General features: G+C 39.8%; 1 protein-coding gene across 1 annotated transcript in view; it reads right to left on the reverse strand.

Moving 5' to 3' along the window:
• LOC126484037 (uncharacterized) overlaps positions 1 to 22,747 on the reverse strand; it is a 139,777-nt gene that overhangs the window by 25,271 nt on the left and 91,759 nt on the right. Inside the window, exon 4 of the mRNA XM_050107376.1 lies at positions 13,298 to 13,420. Coding sequence (XP_049963333.1) covers positions 13,298 to 13,420 — 123 coding nt within the window. The remainder of the gene's footprint in view (positions 1 to 13,297; positions 13,421 to 22,747) is intronic.

The following is a 22,747-nucleotide window of genomic DNA, read 5'->3' on the forward strand; positions in this document are numbered from 1 at the left end:
TGTAAAAGATATACATTTAGATAATATGGAAAACTTACATTAATGTTACGTAACATACGTATTTTGACTTGTACATAATAGATTTGAGCTATCAGTCGTCCTTTTTAAATTTTATTGGCAGATATAGATTTCAGCTAGAAACTAGCCATTCTCATTGCACTATCATTTTTGATCAATGCATTACATGCATTGATAAAAAATGATAGTGCATTGAGAATGAATAGTTTCTAGCTGAAATCTAGATCTGCCAATAAAATTTAAAAAGGACGACTGATAGCTGAAATCTATTATTTACACGTCAATATAACAGTCGCTGCGTACAACAGCCTTCTGAATGGAAGGTAACCTGATACGTATTTTGCTTCCAGTATGGTGAATTATGTTTAAAGCTGAACACAGGATTAACATTGCCTTTAAAGTTGGCTGACAGCTCTAAAGCTTAATCTGACTGTACTATATTACTTAAACTTACATTTAAAGTGCAGTAGTAAATGGTGGCACAGACAGCACCAAAGATGAAATTGACTGTACAACAGTACTTGTAACATCTATGTATGGTCCATCCAAAGATAATTTACAACTATACAAAATGAAAGTTACATTTTAATCGCCTCTTTTTATGGGTGTGTGTATAGACATCTCATATCTGTACATATCTTCTTATCTTTCAAAAATATGAGTACATCTGTAAAAATTTAAATATTTTTCCTAATACATTAAAAGAAATATATATTCAAAGATGTCTACACAAAAATGCATTCAAATACTGTACTTTAAACATAAGTTTGAGTACGATAGTACAGTCAGATTAATCTTTAGCGCTGTCAACCAGCTTTAATGGCAATCTTTAATGCTGTCAGCCAACTTTAAACAAAAGTCACCATACTGAAAGTAGAACATGTACTTTACGTAATGTCGGTGTAAGTTTCACATATTATCTCAATTTGTATGTGTTACAGTGTATATTCTGATGACGGTCTTGTTCGTTTGAAAAGTGAAAGCAGTCAATAAAAAATGTGAAGTCCAACTTGTGGCTGGTTTCAAAAACTTTGTTTTTCTTATGCACTACACAGTCATACTGCTGTGGTCTTATTCAAAATCTGCTCATAAGTGTGGTGTTTTTTTTATGTACTTAATCATGTTTAGTTCCCATTTCTTGGACAGCAACTGTCCTTTAGTATTTTCACTGGAGACAGGATTTGTGGTTCCCTGTCTGACAAGGATGATGAACTACATGACTCTACATCTGTTTCAATGTCACTTTCACTTGCTAAGCATATAACATCGTCATTGTACTCCTCATGTACATTGTCCTCACAGTCGAGTGTATACGACACCACAAATTCCACTGACTCATCTTGCGAAAATGCTAATATTTCATCTGCCACTTCTTTCTCACTCTGCAAAATTCCTTGGGTTCATTTCTAAGTAAAAGTCAAATTCACCAACTGTTATTGTGGATATGATGCGGTTTGCTTTGTTTATTGTTCCCATTGCTTTGCTTTGTATCAACACCACTAGCACAGTAATACTTTTATGAGTTACTCATTGATTAAGCAGTTCAACTACATTCTGTAGCCTCAAGCTGTGCTTACTATTGGCTGCCTCAAGTCCTGCCCCCTTTGCCTTCGACAGACAATACTGTGGCTGCATGGGGTGCCAAATGCCGTGAACATAATTGGCTTTGGTGAGCTCGCACTCGAGTGATTCCCTGTAAGGCTAATGGCTACAAGAGTTCAACTAAACAGACAGACACAAGATTCTACTTTACAAAAGAAAAAATACAGTCAGCCCAAGTCCTGTGGAGCACATACCTTCAGACCAAATTCTGAAAGACATGATGACAAAACAGTGGCAAAGCCTTGCCATTATCTTCTGCTACAAGTTTTTGTACTAAAAATATAGTGGCGCCTTCTCCCTCCTTCTTTTTGCTAGGTCATGATTGCAGTGGGGGTGCACGAATCTAGAACATACGAGGGCTGTTCAAAAAGTAAGGTAACTTTTCAAATTGCGCGATCACCTTACATTCGATTATCGATCTTTTTTTGTTATGATGATACACATGTCCTGAACATATTTTCACAGTTTAAAGTGCACAGCGTACTTCGTCTGTTTTTGACACAAAGAAAAGTTCGACGTGTTTTATTGTGCTCGGCAATTTTCGATTATTATATTAAAAAAAATTTTTTTTTTTAATTTTTAAAAAATGGAGCAAAGAATATGCATCAAATTTTGTGTGAAAAATGGAATCGAGTGCTCTAAAACACTTGAAATGTTGAAGTGGCATACAGTGAGTTTGCTCTAACTAAAAAAAAAATGTTTACAAGTTGTAAAAGATCTTCCACGATATCCGAGAAGATGCCAATTACGAACCTCGCTCTCGATGCCCCTAGCACATCAACAACAGATGATAATGTCGAATCTCTGAAGAAAATTGTTTTAAAAAATCGTAAAATTACCATAAGAGAAGTTGCTGAGGATGTTGGCATATCAATCGGCTCATGTCATGCAATTTTTTCGGATGTTTTGGGCATGAAACGTGCATCAGCAAAGTTTGTTCCAAAACTGCTCAATTTTGACGAGAAGAACCGTCGCATGAGCATCTCTCAGGAGCTCCTGAATGACATCACTGATGATCCCGATTTGCTCAAAAGGGTCATAACTGGTGACAAAACATGGGTTTATGATTATGATGTTGAAACCAAAGCCCAGTCATCCCAAAGTAAGCATTGCGAGAGCCAAGACCGAAAAAAGCACACCAAGTTCAATCAAATGTCAAAATTTAGCTCTCTGTTTTTTTCAATTACTGTGGCACAGTGCACCATGAATTTTTGCTTCAAGGTCATACAGTAAATAAGGAATATTACCTTGATGTTATGTGCCATTTGCAAGGAGCAATATGCAAAAAAGTACGGAATTGTGGAAAAACAATTCATGGCTTTTGCATCACGCCTCTCTTGTTAAATAATCTTTTGCATTTGGAGAAAAGAGAACCACTTGCATGAATATCAAGAGCTCAGATGGAAATCCAGTTCTAAGCAAAGAAGGGAAAGCAGAAAGGTGGAAGGAGTATATAGAGGGTCTATACAGGAGCGATGTTCTTGAGGACAATATCATGTAAATGGAAGAGGATGTAGATGAAGATGAAATGGGAGACATGATACTGCACGAAGAGTTTGACAGAGCACTGAAAGACCTAAGTCGAAACAAGGCCCCGGGAGTAGACAACATTCCATTAGAACTACTGACAGCCTTGGGAGAGCCAGTCCTGACAAAACTCTACCATCTGGTGAGCAAGATGTATGAGACAGGCGAAATTCCCTCACACTTCAAGACGTATATAATAATTCCAATCCCGAAGAAATCAGGTGTTAACAGATGTGAAAATTACCAAACTATCGGTTTAATAAGTCACAGCTGCAAAATACTAGCGCAAATTCTTTACAGACGAATGGAAAAACTGGTAGAAGGCAACCTCGGGGAAGATCAGTTTGGATTCCGTAGAAATGTTGGAACACGTGAGGCAATACTGACCCTACGACTTATCTTAGAAGAAAGACTAAGGAAAGGCAAATCTATGTTTCTAGCATTTGTAGACTTAGAGAAAGCTTTTGACAATGTTGACTGGAATACTCTCTTTCAAATTCTGAAGGTGGTAGGGGTAAAATACAGGGAGTGAAAGGCTATTTACAATTTGTACAGAAACCAGATGGCAGTTATAAGAGACGAAGGACATGAAAGGGAAGCAGTGGTTGGGAAGGGTGTGAGACAGGGTTGTAGCCTCTCCCCGATGCTATTCAATCTGTATATTGAGCAAGCAGTAACGGAAACAAATGAGGGTTCGCCGATGACATTGTAATTCTGTCAGAAACAGCAAAGGACTTGGAAGAGCAGTTGAACCGAATGGATAGTGTCTTGAAAGGAGGGTATAAGATGAACATCAACAAAAGCAAAACAAGGATGATGGAATGTAGTCGAATTAAGTCGGGTGATGCTGAGGGAATTAGATTAGGAAATGAGACACTTAAAGTAGTAAAGGAGTTTTGCTATTTGGGGAGCAAAATAACTGATGATAGTCGAAGTAGAGAGGATATAAAATGTACACTGGCAATGGCAAGGAAAGCGTTTCTGAATAAGAGAAATTTGTTAACATCGAGTATTGATTTACGTGTTAGTAAGTCATTTCTGATAGTATTTGTGTGGAGTGTAGCCACGTATGGAAGTGAAATGTGGACGATAAATATTTTAGATAACAAGAGAATAGAAGCTTTCGAAATGTGGTGCTACAGAAGAATGCTGAAGATTAGATGGCTAGATCACATAACTAATGAGGAGGTATTGAATAGAATTGGGGAGAAGAGGAGTTTGTGGCACAACTTGACTAGAAGAAGGGATCGGTTGGTAGGACATGTTCTGAGGCATCAAGGGATCACCAATTTGGTACTGGAGGGCAGCGTGGAGGGTAAAAAATCGTAGAGGGAGACCAAGAGATGAATATACTAAGCAGATTCGGAAGGATGTAGGCTGCAGTAGGTACTGGGAGATGAAGAAGCTTGCACGAGATACAGTAGCATGGAGAGCTGCATCAAACCAGTCTCAGGGCTGAAGACCACAACAACAACAACAACAACAGCAACAACAACATTAGTAACCATGGACACTATATGATTTTTTCCATGTGATACTGCACTTAAGTTCAGGTAAGAGCTCTTACCTTGTTAAAGTGTGTATAACATACCTTGTTGTTCTAATCAGATACCACCAGCAAATTATTCGGCTAACAATTTTCCAGTGTAACTGCAATACCCTTAGGATACCATATACACTAATACAACACAAAAGTGCTCCACTGGAAGCACGATTATGTCCGCTTCCTTCATTGTTAAAGTTGTCAGTCACATTGGACCAGCAGAATATTTGTTTACCAGGTGCCATAAGGTGAGAACAGTACATGATGATATATCCTGAACTGGGAGTGCTTAAAAATAGCCTGCTGAAAAGCATAGGATTCAACATTGTGCCACAGATTTGGCTACACATACAAGAGGCGGTCACCTGCTGTAAAATAATCAGGGTATGGATTATATGTAGGACAATTCCTGTAGCTCACTCACTTCCAGTTGTACATTAGTTTCTCTGTCCTTATCTACACAGTGCTATACAATACTGGACTTCCCTTACTCTATGGACTTTTAATCTAGAATGTGTATAGGTGCCTTGTGAGTAGTTAAACTTCTATCAAGTGCAGACACAGAAGAGACAACTTGGAATTGGAGGACTTAACACTTGCATAGCATATCCATCATTTTTTTAACTCCTTTGACAATAAGAGGAATACCATTAGCAGTAGCTGGCACTGTTGTTGCAGGAACAATGCATGTTACTGAACTCTGTACTGCCTTCAGTTTTCTCCCAATTCCGTGAGGTGAAAGAACAATGGACCATATATACACTATGCATCAGCTGTAACAACAATTTAAGGCTCCCCAAGTACTATTTGCATACTCCAAACAGACACTTGGCAAGGCAGCTGATAGGAGCGGCCATAAAGTATTTCCCATATACAGTTGTCCCCTCAGCCACCACGTCATTTATCAGCTTGGACTCCACAAATAATACTGTGTCATTGCTCATAATGTTAACATCTTTTTCTGTAGTACCCCGTGAAAGTTTTGTTTTTCTGTTATAAGACTTGGCTGACACAAAAGTTGTAAAAATTAACCAGTGTAGTAACTAAAAACATTGGTATCACACGAAGGACTTGAGAGTAGTGTGAAATTTATAAGAGATAATGATGCATGTACGTATTTTGTATTTATTTCACGGAAACATGCAAACAAAAGCTCAGAAACGAAATACAGAAAAAGGGCAAAATAATGAAACTGTTTGGAGTGAGACATACACTCATTAAATAGTAAATACAATAATCCAGAACTAAAATATTCCAGTACAGAAAAGAAACTATGATCTGAAGTTGCTGTCATGAAAGCTGCATAAATAGAACAAATAAGGTTACATGCTTCAAGAATACAGTTAATACACCATACACTGCTATATAAAATAAAATGAAAACTGTAGATGAGATTAGAGTTGAGAAACACATAACAGATTTCCAGAATGAAATTTTCACTCTGCAGCGGAGTGTGCGCTGATATGAAACTTCCTGGAAGATTAAAACTGTGTTCCGGACCGAGACTTGAACTCAGGACCTTTGCCTTTCGCAGGCAAGTGCTGTACCATCTGAGCTTCCCAAGCACAACTCGTGCCCAGTCCTCACAGCTTTACTTGCGCCAATACCTCGTCTCCTACCTTCCAAACTTCACAGAAGCTCTCCTGTGAAACTTGCAGAACTAGCACTCCTGGAAGAAAGGATATTGGGGAGACATGGCTTTACCACAGACTGGGTGCTGTTTCGAGAATGAAATTTTAGCTCTGCAGCAGAGTGTGCACTGATATGAAACTTCCTGTGGATTAGAACTGTGTGCCAGACCAAGACTCAAACTCAGGATCTTTGCCTTTCGCAGGCAAAGGTCCCGAGTTCGAGCCTCGGTCCAGCACACAGTTTTAATCTGCCAGGAAGTTCACAAAACAGATTTGACTCATTGAAGCATAAGATGACTTTTCTCTCCAAAAGAAAATTAATTATGTAATTTCTGTAAGTAGCAAACACAAAATTCATGCCAACAAGGAATGGGAAAACCCATCTACCCATAACAAAGGCAACAGTAGGGACCATCAAGAAATGGAATGCAATAAACAGACTTAAGGCACAGGAGAATAATTTAGATAAAACCAGTAACAAGAGCAGTTATATTTTGACATACACAAGATTGCCTTGGATGTGGCATAGCTAGAAATATTGCACAAACTGATTAGGCGATATCTCATACCCCGATACCTGGACACCAGTTGCGTATTCAGGAGGATAACACACCCTCCAATTACTCAGAATTCTGTCATATTAATTAAATGAATGCTGAATGAAAACTAAGTTGCTTTTTCTGGACACTAAAGCCCCATAACTTCAATCCTGTTGAGTATTTCTGGAATGCTGTCACGAATATTTGTTCTCTGAGCAAGTTCCAAGGGTTGAGGGTGTCCTCAATCAGTCTGTACCACAATTTTCATGCTCAACACATGCCCTCGATAGTTACTGATATATACACACACACACACACACACACACACACACACACACACACACACACACACACACACACACCTTATACTGTCAGGGAGATTTCTGTAATTCAACTGCAAATTTATCACAACATTCACTGTTAACAATAAAATAAATGCAAAATATTTGACTTTTTATAATGATCTCAAAACTTCATTTGTTCCTTAATTTATGGCAAACATAGCTAATTAACTAAAACTCTTTCAAAAATTTATCTTAAATGTGGCTTCACACTCTCGAACTGCAAAAGTTCCAGAAAATGTGTCGCAGAAAGTAAAAACGAGATTAAAAAGCAGAAGATGAATCAGATCCTCCTTTCTTCTTCTTCAGTGTATCTGTCTTGTGACAGGATTCAACTACAGGCTCCCTACCATGTCCTGTTCTGAGCGTCTTCCTCCTCCTATTCGTATGTTCATCTTCAAAACGTAGACCATCATTCTGATTCTCTCCCTAACTCTTTCTCTCATTCTTTCCACTTTTTCCTCTATTATTCTGTGTTGCAGACAGTTTCTACACAGTACATGTCCCACCAATATTTTTTCACTTCCTGATCACTTCCAATAATCTTCTTTCTTCCCCTATTTTCTTTGTTACTTCTTCATTCCCAAATCAGATCCTCCGCACCCACATTTCGAAACTATCTAAATATCTTTCTTCTTTCTTTTTAATTGTCCATGATTCATCGCTTATCATCACTATACTTCAGACATAACACTTAGCAAATCTTTTTCTCAGCACCATTTGACTTCTTCCAGCTGTTAATAGTTGCTTTACCTTTTCATATGCTCTTCACCATCCATGTCTTTATTCTTTTTTACAGTTTCCATTTCCCGTATAACAAACTTCAGTAATACAGAAAGGATTTTATGTGTTCTATCTTTTTTCCATTTTTTCCATAAAAGAATATAGGCACTTCTTTCTTGCTTATTCTCACCACTTTTGTCTTTTCTATATTTATCTTCATTCCATACTCCTCAACCCCTTCTAGCAATACTCTTCAGCACCTGTTGTACTTACAAACATGCATACTCTGCAAGCCACCATATGGTGCAAGCTGGGTGGGAGGGGGTGGGGTACATTGTACTGCTATTAGTGATTTCTTTTCTTGTTCCACTTACAGACAGAGTGAGGGAAAAACGGCTGTCTACAAGGTCTGTACAAAAAAATTCTGGAACTTTATCCACAAAATATTTTCAACGCTTAACTTTTACTTAATGCACATGGTCTCCTTCATAATACTCTCCTCCACAATTGATACACCACTCCCAATGCCATTTCCACTTCTGGAAGCAATCTTGGTATGCTTCTTGGTGGATCACATGAAGTGCCAACTGCGAATTTTCTTTTATCTCATCTATCATGCCAAGCATCATCCTTTCAATGGTATTTTCAACTTCGGAAATAAAAAAAGTACATATGGGCCAGGTCTGGAGAGTACAGATGAGGTAGCACACTGAATTTGTTTTTTGTGCCATAATCATGCACCAACAGGGATGAATGTGCAGGTGTGTTATCGTGTGCCTTGCCACATTTCAGGCTGTTTCCTACTCACATTTTCTCGCAGGCGTTGCAACACATTTCGATAGTACCGTCAATTAACAGTTAGTCCCTGTGGCATAAATTCACGATGAACTAATCCTTCAAACTCAAGAAAACTATCAGCATGACTTTGACATTTGACCAGACCTGATGAGCTTTCTTTGGTCATGAAGAACCTTTCCCAACCCACTGTGAAATTGAACCTAGGTCTCAACATCATAACGGTAGACCCACATACCATCACCAGTAACGATCCTCTTAAGGAGGACCTCATTCTCATTTGCGAGATCCAAAAGCTCTTCAAAGGGTGCTAGGTGAAGGTCTTTCTGGGCCTGACTCATGAGCCGTGGGACGAACTTGGCGGCAACACAATGCATTCCAAGATGCTGTGTCAGAATTTCAGGATATGATCCAACTGAAATGTTACATTCTTCTGCATCCTTTCTGACAGTCAGTCTTTGATTGGCATACACACTTTCACTGACTTCCTGACATAAGCATCCAGCCATTTTTAAACTGGGTAAACCTTTCGTAACACCAAGTTCAGCTTACGCATTCATCACCGTAAGCTTTCTGCATCATTTGGTGTGCATCTGTACAGGTTTTCTTGAATTCCACACAAAATTTAATGCAGATGTTTTGCTCCTCTGACACTGCGATCTCGGAGTTTGCAAACTGTGCGAAACTACTACTTAATGCAGCACTGAACAATAACTAACAGACATACAACAATGACACCTTCAGCAGTTACACATTAAATACAGCCATGTGCGGGTGTGCCAACTGCATTTCACTAGAGCACACCACTGACACAAAATTACGAATGTTTCGGAATTTTTTGAACAGATCTCCTAAATGCCCCATATCTTTGTGGTCTTTACCTGAAACGTATGTTGGCAGTTATAGAATAGTTCTGTAGTCAACATGAAATGCTGAAATTTTCTCAATAGTTTTCAAGAAAAAAATGTCATTCTCCCTCCAGGACTGCGATTTCCGTTCAGCAACCATCTCCATAATGCCTGCATATCGACAGAACCTAATGGTAACATATCTAGCAGCTTCCCACTGAACTGTTTCGATGTCATCCTTTATTCCAGTCTAACCCACGACAAGACCTGCCGTAAGGCACAATACCATACTACTTACTACTACTACTACTACTTTTTTCCAACCTGGTGGATATTACAAACGCTCAAGTAGTACTCAACAAAGGGTCACAGTAGTGTTCTGTAAGTGGTTTGCTTTACAGATGAACGACACTTTCCTACAATTCTCCCATTCACCCTCCCTACTACAATCCTTTACATGCTCGTTCTGTTTCATATCCCTTTGCAAAGTTTTGCCGACATACTTAATCGACATGATTGTGTCCAGCAGGACACTACTAATGCTGTATTCGAACATTAGGGGTTTGTTTTTCCTTCTCATCTGCATTAACTTACATTTTCATCATGTCAACTAAACATTTCATTTAAGTCATCTTGTATCCTCCAACAGTCATTCAATGATGACACCTTCCCTTACACCACAGCATCATCAGCAAAAAAACCACCAATTGTTGCTAACCCTCTCCATCAGATCATTTATGTATATCTTTACCTCTATAGAAAGACTGATATCATGATCACTAATCCTTGTTCTTACACTGACACCACTGATAAGGTCATGCTGTTTGTAGCTACAAGGTCTAAACATTGCCTTTGCATGTGGGCCGTCAAACCAGCTGCTCAAGACAGTTTTTGGAAAACTGTGTTCAAAAGTACTTTGCAAGATGACCTGTCAGTACCTCCTGCAATGAATCCATATATGTCCCAATCCCTCCAATTAATACTGCATGGTCTGGGTATTTCTGCAGTACTGAGCATACACTTTTTTGAATTAATCAAAAACTGTCACAGCGGAATTGTGTGACTAGAAAAAACATCCAACAATAACTTGATTTCACATAGACCTGTTACGTACGCCCTCTTCTTCTGATTCTACCAGTACCGCTACATCACCTGCGTATTTTATTGTCTTTATACAATGGGAAATCCAGGATGGAATCTAACAATAATGTGAAAAGGAAAGTTGCTACCCACCATATAGTGGAGACACTGAGTTGTAGATAGGCACAACAAAAACACTGTCACAAATAAGCTTTTGGCCAACAAGGCCTTTGTCAAAAATATACAAAACACACACACACACACACACACACACACACACACACACACACAGGTGCGCGCGCCCACGCAACTCTCACACGCGTAACTGCACACTATGGCAGCTGAAGCCACAATGTGAGCAGCATCAGCAGCAGTGCACGATGGGTGTGGCAACTGGGTGGGGGTAAGGAGGAGGCTGGGGCAGGGAGGGGGAGGTGTAGTACATTAGGAGTGGGAGACAGTGAACTGCTGCTGGGGACCACACAGGGGTGAGGTGGAGAGCGGGTAGGGCAGCTAGGTGTAGGTGTAGTCAGGAAGGCAGGGGAGAGATGTGCAGGAGAGGGGTGGGAGTGTAGCAGAAAAGGAGAGAAGTAAAAACACTGGTGTGACAGTGGAATGAGCGCTGTGTAGTGCTGGAATGGGAACAGGGAGGGGCTGGATGGCTGAGGACAATGACTAAGTCATGACTTCATTAGTCATTATCCTCACCCATCCATATTCCCACTCCAGCACTACACAGCCCTCATTCCACCATCGCACCCAGTGTTTTTACTTCTCTCCTTTTCCACTACCCCCCCACCCCGTCTCCCCTGCCTCTGTCTAACATCCTGACCTCACCTAGTTGCCCTACCCTCTCTCCACTTTGTCCCTGCATGCTCTCCAGTAGTACTTCACTGTCCCCCACCCCTACCCAACTATCCCTCCCCCTCCCCGCCCCAGCCTCCTCCTTACTGCTGCTGATGACGCTGCTCGCAGTGTGGCTTCAGCTGCCAGAGAGTGCAGTTGTGTGTGCGGGAGTTACGTTTGTGCGCGCGTTTGTGTGTGTGTGTGTGTGTGTGTGTGTGTGTGTGTGTGTGTGATCCACTTTCAACAAAGGTTTTGTTGGCTAAAAGCTTATTTGTGACAGTCGTTTTGTAGTGTCTATCTGCGACTCAGCATCTCCGCTATATGGTGAGTATCAACTTTCCTTTTCATATTATTGTTTTATAGCCTTTAACCTTTCTCCTTCAGTTATAATACCTGTGTCCTCTATGATACTACACACCAACACTTCTCCATATCCACTGAATAGCTTCAGTAACAGTGATCATCCTTGCCTTACACCCCTACCAATGGTCATCTCTCTTGTCTCCTCAATCCCTTCCTCTTATTGTTACTCTTTATTAATATTTTATCATTCCAGTCTAGTCCAACATCTTTTAAAATCTTCAGTCATATACTCTAGTTGACTATTGAATGCCTTCTCCCAGCTGATTAAAATGAATATACATTACTTCACTCCGGTCATCTTCAGATAATCAATAGCATCTCTTGTTCCTTATACTGTTTTGTGACCGAACTGGTCTTCCCCACATTTTAATCTGCTTCCCTTTCAGTTATCCTCAGTATGACTCTCGTTCCAGCCTGTGTAACATGGCTGATAAAATTGTCTGTCCTTCAGTCTTTGCATTCTTTTGCATTGCACACTGCACTTTTTAGGTAATGACACTACAATGATCTTAAGTATATCTTTCACTACCTCAGCCAGTCTGGAAATTGCATTTCAACCTAAGACTTTTAGTGCCTCAGATAGTAGACTGTCACAGACCAATGGTTTCTTTTCCTGGAGTTCTGAACTGCTTTCTCCAATGTCCATTTGAATATCTTAGTGCCCCAGTTTTCTTCATACTATTCCCCTTCATCTTCCAAATACTCACACAAAATTCCCCAGTAACTGAGCGCTGAATCAGATGAAAATGAAAGATCGTTCTGAACAGTTGCTTGTGAAGCCAATGCAGAATGATCTGTAACAAGAACTAAGTCTTATGCTAATAGACAGTATAATTGGTGCACAAGTTAAAAGCCTTTCATTATTCTTTGGAAAGGGAAATGTTAAAGAGACTTGGTAAAGTTTCAGTACAAAATTAATAAGATGGCTTTGCACATTTGTTATTTTACACACACACGCACACAAACAACACACACACACACACACACACACACACACACACACACACACACACACACACACACATGAGAGAGGTGATTTAATGTCCCATTTACACCAAGGCAGTGAGACACACAGAACACCATCAGAAAGGTAAGAGAAGGAGAACAGACAGACACCTTTTTGAAAGTAGCATCTTAATAACTGCCTACTGAGTTTTAGGGAACATATGGAAAACTTGTGGTAGGAGGGCCTGACAAGGATTTGAACCCATTTCTATTACACACAAGTAATCTCTTAAGTGTTGTGCAATTTTTTTATCATGTTACAAATATTTATGTTTACTTGTCAGTATCCATGGTACACCAAGAGAGTAAAATCATGTATGTTTATGCTATTTACAACAATTTTATTCTAAAATTATCATTCAGTGGAATTAAATTGCATAGTTAAGTTCATTATTCCAACTGTGACCAACAAGTGTAAAACAAAACAAAAAAATACCTGTATGATATCACTACTAAACAGCTGGTTGCATATTGGACACGATATTTTTGGACTTTCACTGTCTTCCACATTCTTAATGGCTGGAAGGCATGGTGCTGGACTTCGAGAAGCATTAGAAAGCTGGAAAAAAAAAAAAAAGTTATTAATAAATTTGTAGAAATTATTAATAATAATAATAATAATAATAATAATAATCATAATCATAAGGCCCGGGAAATGAATAAACCTCCGGTATGTGCTGCCAGTCGTAAAAGGCGACGAAAAGAACAAACCACTAATAGGGCTAACCCCCCTTTTTGTGTTATTAGTTGGTTCAGGACAGAACTAATGAAGCCTCGGACAAGCGCTGTCATGGTTGGGGACAACGCTTGAACCCTATGCCCGTCCACAGTGGTAACGACACTGCTAGCCACACGGAAAATGATTTAAATCCAAATAGAGGTGTTTTGCAGGATATGATTCCTGCAACCACTCTAGAAGGAAAACAAAGACAGAGGATGAGATGGTCAGATGAAGTTAACCGACATCTCATGTTCTGTTATTACCAAGCAACAAACTTAGGAACCAACACAACTGGATACAGATCACAAGTATACACAACATTTATTACCAGATACCCGGAATTAAAATTTTTATCAGAACAACGACTAGTTATCAGATCCGTGTAATAATCAAAAATAACAGGATACCCTAGTCAGAATTAGAAAACATCAAACAACAAGTACAACAAATACTGGAACAAAATAATGTGCAATCAGAAGAAGAAGAAAATACAGTAATGGACTCAAACATCCCAGAGCAAACAAACAAAGAGCAACATGCATCAATTAAACAATCAGAGGAAAACGAAATCTTAAGACAGCCACCAGAACAAGCACAAATAGAACACAAAATGACACACATGTTAAGATATAGAAGAAAAATTTCAGCTGACATATACAGAATACAAAGACACCAATACAGATGTTAGACCATTCTTGCATAGACCACCAAATAACCCACAAGTCGAAACAACAACAACAACAACTATCAACACAATCATACACAACAAAATAAATGAAAATACAACTATGGAAGAGTTACAACTACTGATTTATATGGGAGCACTCGCTACACTAAATATACACACTAGGCAGAGATCAGAGCCAACCAACAGACAGAAGAAACCCACAAAACCAGCACGGCAACACAGGCTACAGATCAGAATAGAAAAACTGAGAAAAAACATCGGAGAGCTAACACAATTTATAAGAAATGAAATATCAGACAAAAAACGAAACAGGTTAGGTAAAATCTCACAACAAGAAGTGATAGAGCAATTAGATGAAAAGAAGCAGAAATTACAAGCATTGGCCAAACGACTTAGAAGATACAAAAAAAGTGAAAATAGAAGGAAACAAAACCAAACATTCAACACAAACCAAAAGAAATTTTACCAGACAATAGATAACACACACATTAAAATAGACAATCCACCAAACATAGCTGACATGGAACACTTCTGGAGCAACATATGGTCAAAACCCTGTACAACATAACAGACATGCACGGTGGATACAAGTAGAAACAGACACATACAAGATGATACCACAAATGCCTGAAGTGATAATTTTGCAACATGAAGTCACCCGAGCAATTAATTCTACGCACAATTGAAAAGCCCCTGGAAAAGATAAAATAGCAAATTTCTGGCTAAAGAAGTTCACATCAACACATTCACATCTAACTAAATTATTTAAGTTACATGCAGACCCATACACATTTCCTGATACACTTACACAAGGAATAACTTATCTGAAACCTAAAGATCAAGCAGACACGGCAAACCCAGCAAAATATCGCCCCATAACATGCCTACCAACAATATACAAAATATTAACTTCAGTCATTACACAGAAATTAATGACACATACAACACAGAACAAAATAATAAATGAAGAACAAAAAGGCTGCAGCAAAGAAGCACAAGGATGTAAAGAGCAACTGATAATAGATACAGATGTGACATATCAAGCTAAAACTAAACAAAGGTCACTACACTACGCATACGTTGATTACCAAAAAGCTTTTGATAGTGTACCCCCCTCATGGTTACTACAAATATTGGAAAGATCCTAAATTGATACAGTTCCTAAACATAGTAATGAAAAATTGGAAAACCACACTTAATATCCAAACAAATTCAAATAATATCACATCACAGCCAATACAGATTAAGCGTGGAATATACCAAGGAGACTCATTAAGTCCTTTCTGGTTCTGCCTTGCTCTGAACCCACTATCCAACATGCTAAATAATACAAATTATGGATACAATATTACTGGAACATATCAACACAAAATCACATATTTGCTATACATGGATGATCTAAAATTACTGGCAGCAACAACTCAACCAATTACTAAAGATAACAGAAGTATTCAGCAATGGTATAAATATGGCTTTTGGAACAGAAAAATGTAAGAAAAATAGCATAGTCAAGGGAAAACACACTAAACAAGAAGATTACATATTGGATAACCACAGTGACTGCATAGAAGCGATGGAAAAACAGATGCATATAAATATCTAGGATACAGACAAAAAATAGGAATAGATAATACAAATATTAAAGAAGAACTAAAAGAAAAATACAAAGACTAACAAAAATACTGAAAACAGAATTGACAGCAGGAAACAAGACAGAAGCTATAAATACTTATGCTATACCAATATTGACCTACTCATTTGGAGTAGTGAAATGGAGTAACACAGACCTAGAAGCACTCAATACAGTTACATGACCACAATGCCACAAATATAGAATACATCACATACATTCAGGAACAGAAAGATTCACATTGAGCAGAAAGGAAGGAGGAAGGGGATTTATCGACATAAAAAACCTACATTATGGATAGGTAGACAATTTAAGAAAATTCTTTATAGAACGAGCAGAAACTAGCAAAATACACAAAGCAATCATTCATATAAATACATCGGCTACAACACTGAAATTTCAGAACCACTTCTACAACTCTTTAGATCACATAACATCAACGGATACGAAGAAAGTAAATTGGAAAAAGAAAACACTACATGGCAAGCACCCGTATCATCTAACACAGCCACACATCGATCAAGACGCATCCAACATATGGCTAAGAAAAGGCAATATATACAATGAGACGGAAGGATTCATGATTGCAATACAGGATCAAACAATAAACACCAGATATTGCAGCACACATATTATTAAAGATCCCAATACCGCAACAGATAAATGCAGACTTTGCAAACAACAAATAGAAACAGTAGATCACATCACAAGCGGATGTACCATACTGGCAAATACAGAATACCCCAGAAGACACGACAATGTAGCAAAAATAATACATCAACAACTTGCCATACAACATAAACTAATAAAACAACACGTTCCCACATACAAGTATGCATCACAAAATGTACTGGAGAATGATGAATACAAATTATACTGGAGCAGATAAAACAACACCACTTAGCAAACCTCACATCATACTCACCAATAAAAAGAAGAAATTAGCACAACTAACCGAAATATCCATACCCAATACAACAAATATACAGAAGAAAACAGGACAAAAAATTGAAAAATACATCCAACTGGCTGAGGAAGTCAAGGACATGTGGCATCAGGATCAAGTTGACATTATACCAATTATACTATCAACTACAGCAGGAGTCATACCACACAATATCCACCAGTACATCAGCGCAATACAGCTACAGCCAAACGTATACATACAACTACAGAAATCTGTAATTATTGATACATGTTCAATTACCCAAAAGTTCCTAAATGCAATGTAACATATACCGTACAGTTAAAAGGAAGTCACGCTTGATCAAGGTCCGCGTCACTTTCCATTTTTAACCAGACATAACGTCTGAGAAAGGAAAGAAATAATAATAATGACTGCTGTGGATTCTGGGAGAATGATTCAACAACAATGAATAATATATGGTTACAAAGATGATGCAGAAAACAGATAAAAATGATGGAAGCTAGCTGTTGATAATTATAACAGAAGTACCATGTCAAAAAATGTACTGTATTTGGAAGTGGAAGCCAGTGTGAACTGAGTATAATAGAGCAAATAGGAAAGAACCCCTTTTTAAGTTACAATTTCCCCAATAATTACTGCTGAATTTTGAGATTCACTATCAGAAATCTTATTTAATTTCATCTGGAAATTACTGAATAGAGCATTAAGTGATATAAGTAAAGGCAACCACTTGCGTGTTAACAGACTGATATGTGGAATATAGAGAGATATTACGGAAACAGTATTCACACTAGCTTTTGATCTCTTGTTCTTTCCCTTGTAAAGGTACATACATTTACACACACAACCACACCGACATCCAAACGCACACTCCTGTAGTCACGGTGAGATTTGGCCACAGGACACAGTATGTTTGAGTATCTGTGTGTGTATGTGTCTACTTCTACTAGAAGGGAAAAAAATCTCAAAAGCTTGAGTGAATACTGTTTCCTGTTAAGCATTTCTATGCTCCACACATCAGTCTGCTATAGGTGAGTGGTTGCCTTTCTCTTATTTTATGTATTTAATTTCATCTGTTATCTAGCCAAACATAGTCACATTTATTTTATCATAAAACTTCGTTTCTTACAGATTCCACACCTATATTCATAATGTCCTGCACTTTAAGTGGTTTCAATAATGCAGGTTCTATGTATACATTATATGGTGGAAAATCTCCAAATACTCCTGTGTGATTCAGGCACTGCTTGGAAAGGTGCATAAGTGCAGGCACAGTGTGTCTACAACACAGATACTTATTCTAGAATTAGTTTGGACACACACACACACACACACACACACACACACACACACACACACACACACACACACACAGAGAGAGAGAGAGAGAGAGAGAGAGAGAGAGAGAGAGAGAGAAGGGGTAGGGGTGTTGCGAATGCACGAGCACACAAATGCGCTACCTTCAACAGCAATATTATTAGCAGCCTAGTTAACTTAGTTTGAAATGATTTGTGCAGTACACTTCACATCTACAACAGCTTGGAATGCAAACTAAGTTAACACACATTCAGTCAGTTTCACACACATTATCACTCAAAGTGTAAATCTTTAAACATTGTCCCTGTTTTAAAATATTACAAACATTGGACATAGTAACAGAATAAAGACTAAATTAATATGACAAAGTGTGTTTCCCTGGGCACTTAAACACCTGGATGTGCCAACCATACTGAGAATACATTTAAACCTACTTTCTACGGATTCATGAAGCAAATCTTCACCTGTTAAAACAGAGCACCTCTTCATCTGTTAAAACAGAGCATAGATCAAGCAGTAAACACATATGTATATAAAAATGGATTTATTTGTGTGTGTGTGTGTGTGTGTGTGTGTGTGTGTGTGTGTGTGTGTGTGTGTTTCACCTCTCATCCAAAATCTCTGGACTGATTTCAAGCAAACTTGTTAAGCATACTACTTTTAGTCTTAAAAGAAAGAAAGTTGGGTAAAAGCCATCTCCACCGGGGTGGAGGTGAATATGGGATGATATAGGAGAAGGGCAGAGCGAGGGGGAAGGAGGTGGTGGACAGAGAGAGAGGGAGGAGAAAATGGAGAGAGAGTAAGGGAAGGGCAGATGGGCAATGAGAGGGGGGGAAACAGAGAGAAAGGGAGGGAGGGAGGGGGGAGGGAGGGAGGGAGGGAGGGAGAGGGAGAGAGAGAGAGAGAGAGAGAGAGAGAGAGAGAGAGAGAGATGAGGGGGGGGGATAAGGGAGGAGGACATGGACAGAGAGCGAAAGGGGAGGAGGTGGTGGACAGAGAAAGAAAGGGGAGGGAGGAGGTAGACAAAGAGAGAAGGGGGAGGAGGAGGTGGACATAATGAAGGAGGAGGGAATGGATACAGATAGGGGGAACAGTAGGTGGACATAATGGAGGAGGAGGGGATGGATACAGATAGGGGGAGGAAGAGATGAAAGGAGAGAGAAGGAGAGAGAGAGAGAGAGAGAGAGAGAGAGAGAGAGAGAGAGAGAGAGAGAGAGAGAGAGATGGAATGATAGAGGGAGGGGAAAGAGAGAGGGATGGAAGGAGAATGAGAGAAGAAGTGGAAGGAGATGGAAAGAGAGAGGGAGGTGAGGGAGATGGAAAGAGAGGGGGAGGTGAGGGAGATGGAAAGAAAGGGGGAGGTGAAGGAGATGGACAGAGAAGAGGAGATGGACAAAGACAGAGGAGGAGATGTGTGCAATATGAGTCAGACATGTATGCAGGTGAAACTGTGGGCAAAATTATAGTATAAAATACAGTCTGTTGAGCTGGGACATAGTAAAATTGTGTGTCACAATTGCCAAACACTGATAGGTTTTCTAACTGGGACAGGCATCCTTACATCAGCAGACTACGCCTTATTCATAGTCAATTGAGATCATCATCTCCTGTGATAGATCAGAAGAAGATGTGCCATGGGCAAGTAGAATTTATCAGCTACAGCTGTATGTCACCTTCCAACAATCATTCTTCCCACCAACACTGTACTTCAATAGTGAGGTGGTAACAAGCAGTGGGATGACACATTCAATCATTATATTTTCTTTCATGTTTCTTTGGCTATCACATCTGCTACCATATTTAACTAAATCCACATTTGTCTTTGTATCCACAAGAATCTCACCACCTTCCCCACCCTGAGTGGAGTACATATTATCTGGTCAAATGCACTCCCAACTGCTTGTAAATCTGCATCAAAAACAATAAATTCAAGTAGTAATAAAATCTTTGAGGATGTGCTCAGTGGAAATCACAGGGCAGCCAAGAGAGTCCATCTTATTTTTGAGGATGTGCTCGGAGAAAACCACAGGGCAGCCAAGAGAGTCCACCTTCTGGACCAATACCTGAATACTGATACTATATAGTTCAAGTGCTCATCTGAAATTTCAATAAATATTAGGTTACAAACCATATCCATGTGAGTATAGCCTCTCCCGCACTTCAAGAAATCTACCATATTTTAAAATCTCTTCAGCAACTAGGGAAGTTAGCTTCAACCCTGAGTACTGCTTTTCTCCCACACAAAGTTCTCTTGGTGACACACGCTGCAGCTTCAAACATGCCATGCTGCTCATGAACAGTTTATGAAAATGAATTTCATTGCAGTGTGAGTAACATTTGGCATTCTGGGACAGCTAAGAAGCAGTACGGGATTGATGCTAAGGGTACATGTGGCCAGACTAGTCCCATCATCGTGGATAACTCAAACATCTTAATATAATGAGGTTTCACTGCTTCTTACACTGTGCACCCATAATAACTGGAGCACACACATCGTATTAGCCCTCCAAGACATGTGACTAAGGTATTTTATTATGTAATGCTGTTCAGTTTTAGTGGAATTTGTGAGGAACCCACCGCAAAGTGTTGTAGTAGCAACCACGGGCCTTTAAGCACAACATGGAGACATAGGGATGAGAATAACACATACGCAAAAGGACTGTGAGATGGGCCAACCGTGCTTGGTGAAACCTGCACCACACAGCAGTAATAGCAAGAGTGTGGGCAGAGCAATACCACTACACCAGGGCAAGACCCATATCACAATATGGTGTAGCTACATGATCAAGGGCTGCGTAACAGTGCAACAAATGTGCCTCACAACCATAAAAACAAGTGTGAATTTTGAGGTAGATTCATTGGGAGTCCAGGAACACCACCAAATGCGAGGTCCACGGTAGACAATGAGACGACAGCTGCACCCACATGGGTTCGGGACTGATCGGGCGAATTGTCTCCTCAACTGAGTCTCCATGTATGACTTGTTGCACAGCACCGCTGACCTGCTCCCTGCACCTGTCGTCGCCAGACTCCTGCCCAGCAGCAGTGGGTCGTGTCCTGTGCAAGGAAGTCTCCACTTGCTTTTGCAGTGGTCACGAGCAGGCCTTGAATCATCAGGTATGGCCATTCCACAGTGGAACACCGCCACAGCAGAAGCAAGAGAATACCACTGATGTCAAGGCCACGGCCTACTGTTATGACACCGGCTGTTGCTCGGCCTGACGTCAGTATTGCAGGGTGCCTAGGTGTGCATCAGCTCGTGAGGCCAGAAGCAGTTGCCTGTCAGCCAATGCCGGCCAGGGTTACGGGAATTTGGCACGCCTGCCTCACAGTACTAATGACATGATGTGTATTTGAAGATGAATAAAACACTTCTCTCAACCAGCAGCGTGTCACTGAGCCCACCAGCCTGTCACTCCACAACTCACAACTGTCCTGGCACTTTCAGAGACCTAGTCTTTGTTTCACTTGGATGTGATTATTAAAACTCCTTTGTATCGAATATGAGACACAGGACCTTCACCAAGTTTATAAAACTGCCATCAATCATAATCTGTTCAAGTATGTTAAAATTAAGACAAGGTCTGTTAACATTTGGAACCAATTTTTTCACCCTACTAGTCCAACCACCAAAACATGAGCTGTAACGGGGATGTTCCCCATGCAGGGTTGGGAAAAGAAACACATTCATAAATAAGAAATACTGAACTGCACTCTCTATCATGATAGTTGTACTACTAATAGCACTTAAAACTTCTTTGAAAAAAGTCAGACAGAACTCCACTGACTTGACATCTAAACAATTAATTGAGCAGCAGGAAGGACTGTAGGAATGCAAGTTGACAACTTTCAAAGGCTCATTGACAGACCTACCAAAAAAATTTTGGCCTTCTATTAGCATCTTATCCATTCATTGGTACAACTTACTACTTGCACAGTTTAAAAGGTTCATAAGATACAAGACAATAAATCACCACACTGACGTGACGTGGGGTGAGGTGAGGTGAGGTGTGGCGAGGTGTGAGGTGAACTGTAAAGTGGTGATGGATGGCAGGGATGCAGCTTAGGGACAGAATAGAGGTGTAGTACCAGCAAGCTTGCGCTGGTGTGTGCAAAGGGAATGAGTGATATACAATGAAGTTGAGAAGTTGATTGTGGTAGGGGTAGATAGAGCAGAGGAAGAAGGAAAAGGAGAGGAGAAAAGAGTGTGAGTGGAAAATGGAAGAAATGGAAGGGTAGTGGCATAGGTATGGGAGTGGAATGGGGGGGGGGATTTTAAGTTGGTGTTGGAACTTGGGATCATGGAGACCCAGGACTGGAGGGTTGCAGGATGTTTTGCATGGGTAATTCCCATCTATATAATCCACAAAAGATTGCATTGGTAGGGAGAGGTGGGTGGGATGTAACCAAGTGGCACAGCTTTTAAAGTGGTCAAACCTGCTGTGCTCAGCAGTATGTTTTGCCACAGGCTACAGTGAAGTAACAGAAATGTGCGCGAGTTTCTCTCTCTCTTTCTCTCTCTCTCTCTCCCCCCCCCGCCTCCCCCCCCACACAGAGTTGCCTCCCCAACTTCAACTGCACATGAACGCATATCTCATAGAA

This window comes from Schistocerca serialis, chromosome 1 (assembly GCF_023864345.2).
Source record: "Schistocerca serialis cubense isolate TAMUIC-IGC-003099 chromosome 1, iqSchSeri2.2, whole genome shotgun sequence".
Lineage (NCBI taxonomy): Eukaryota > Metazoa > Arthropoda > Insecta > Orthoptera > Acrididae > Schistocerca > Schistocerca serialis.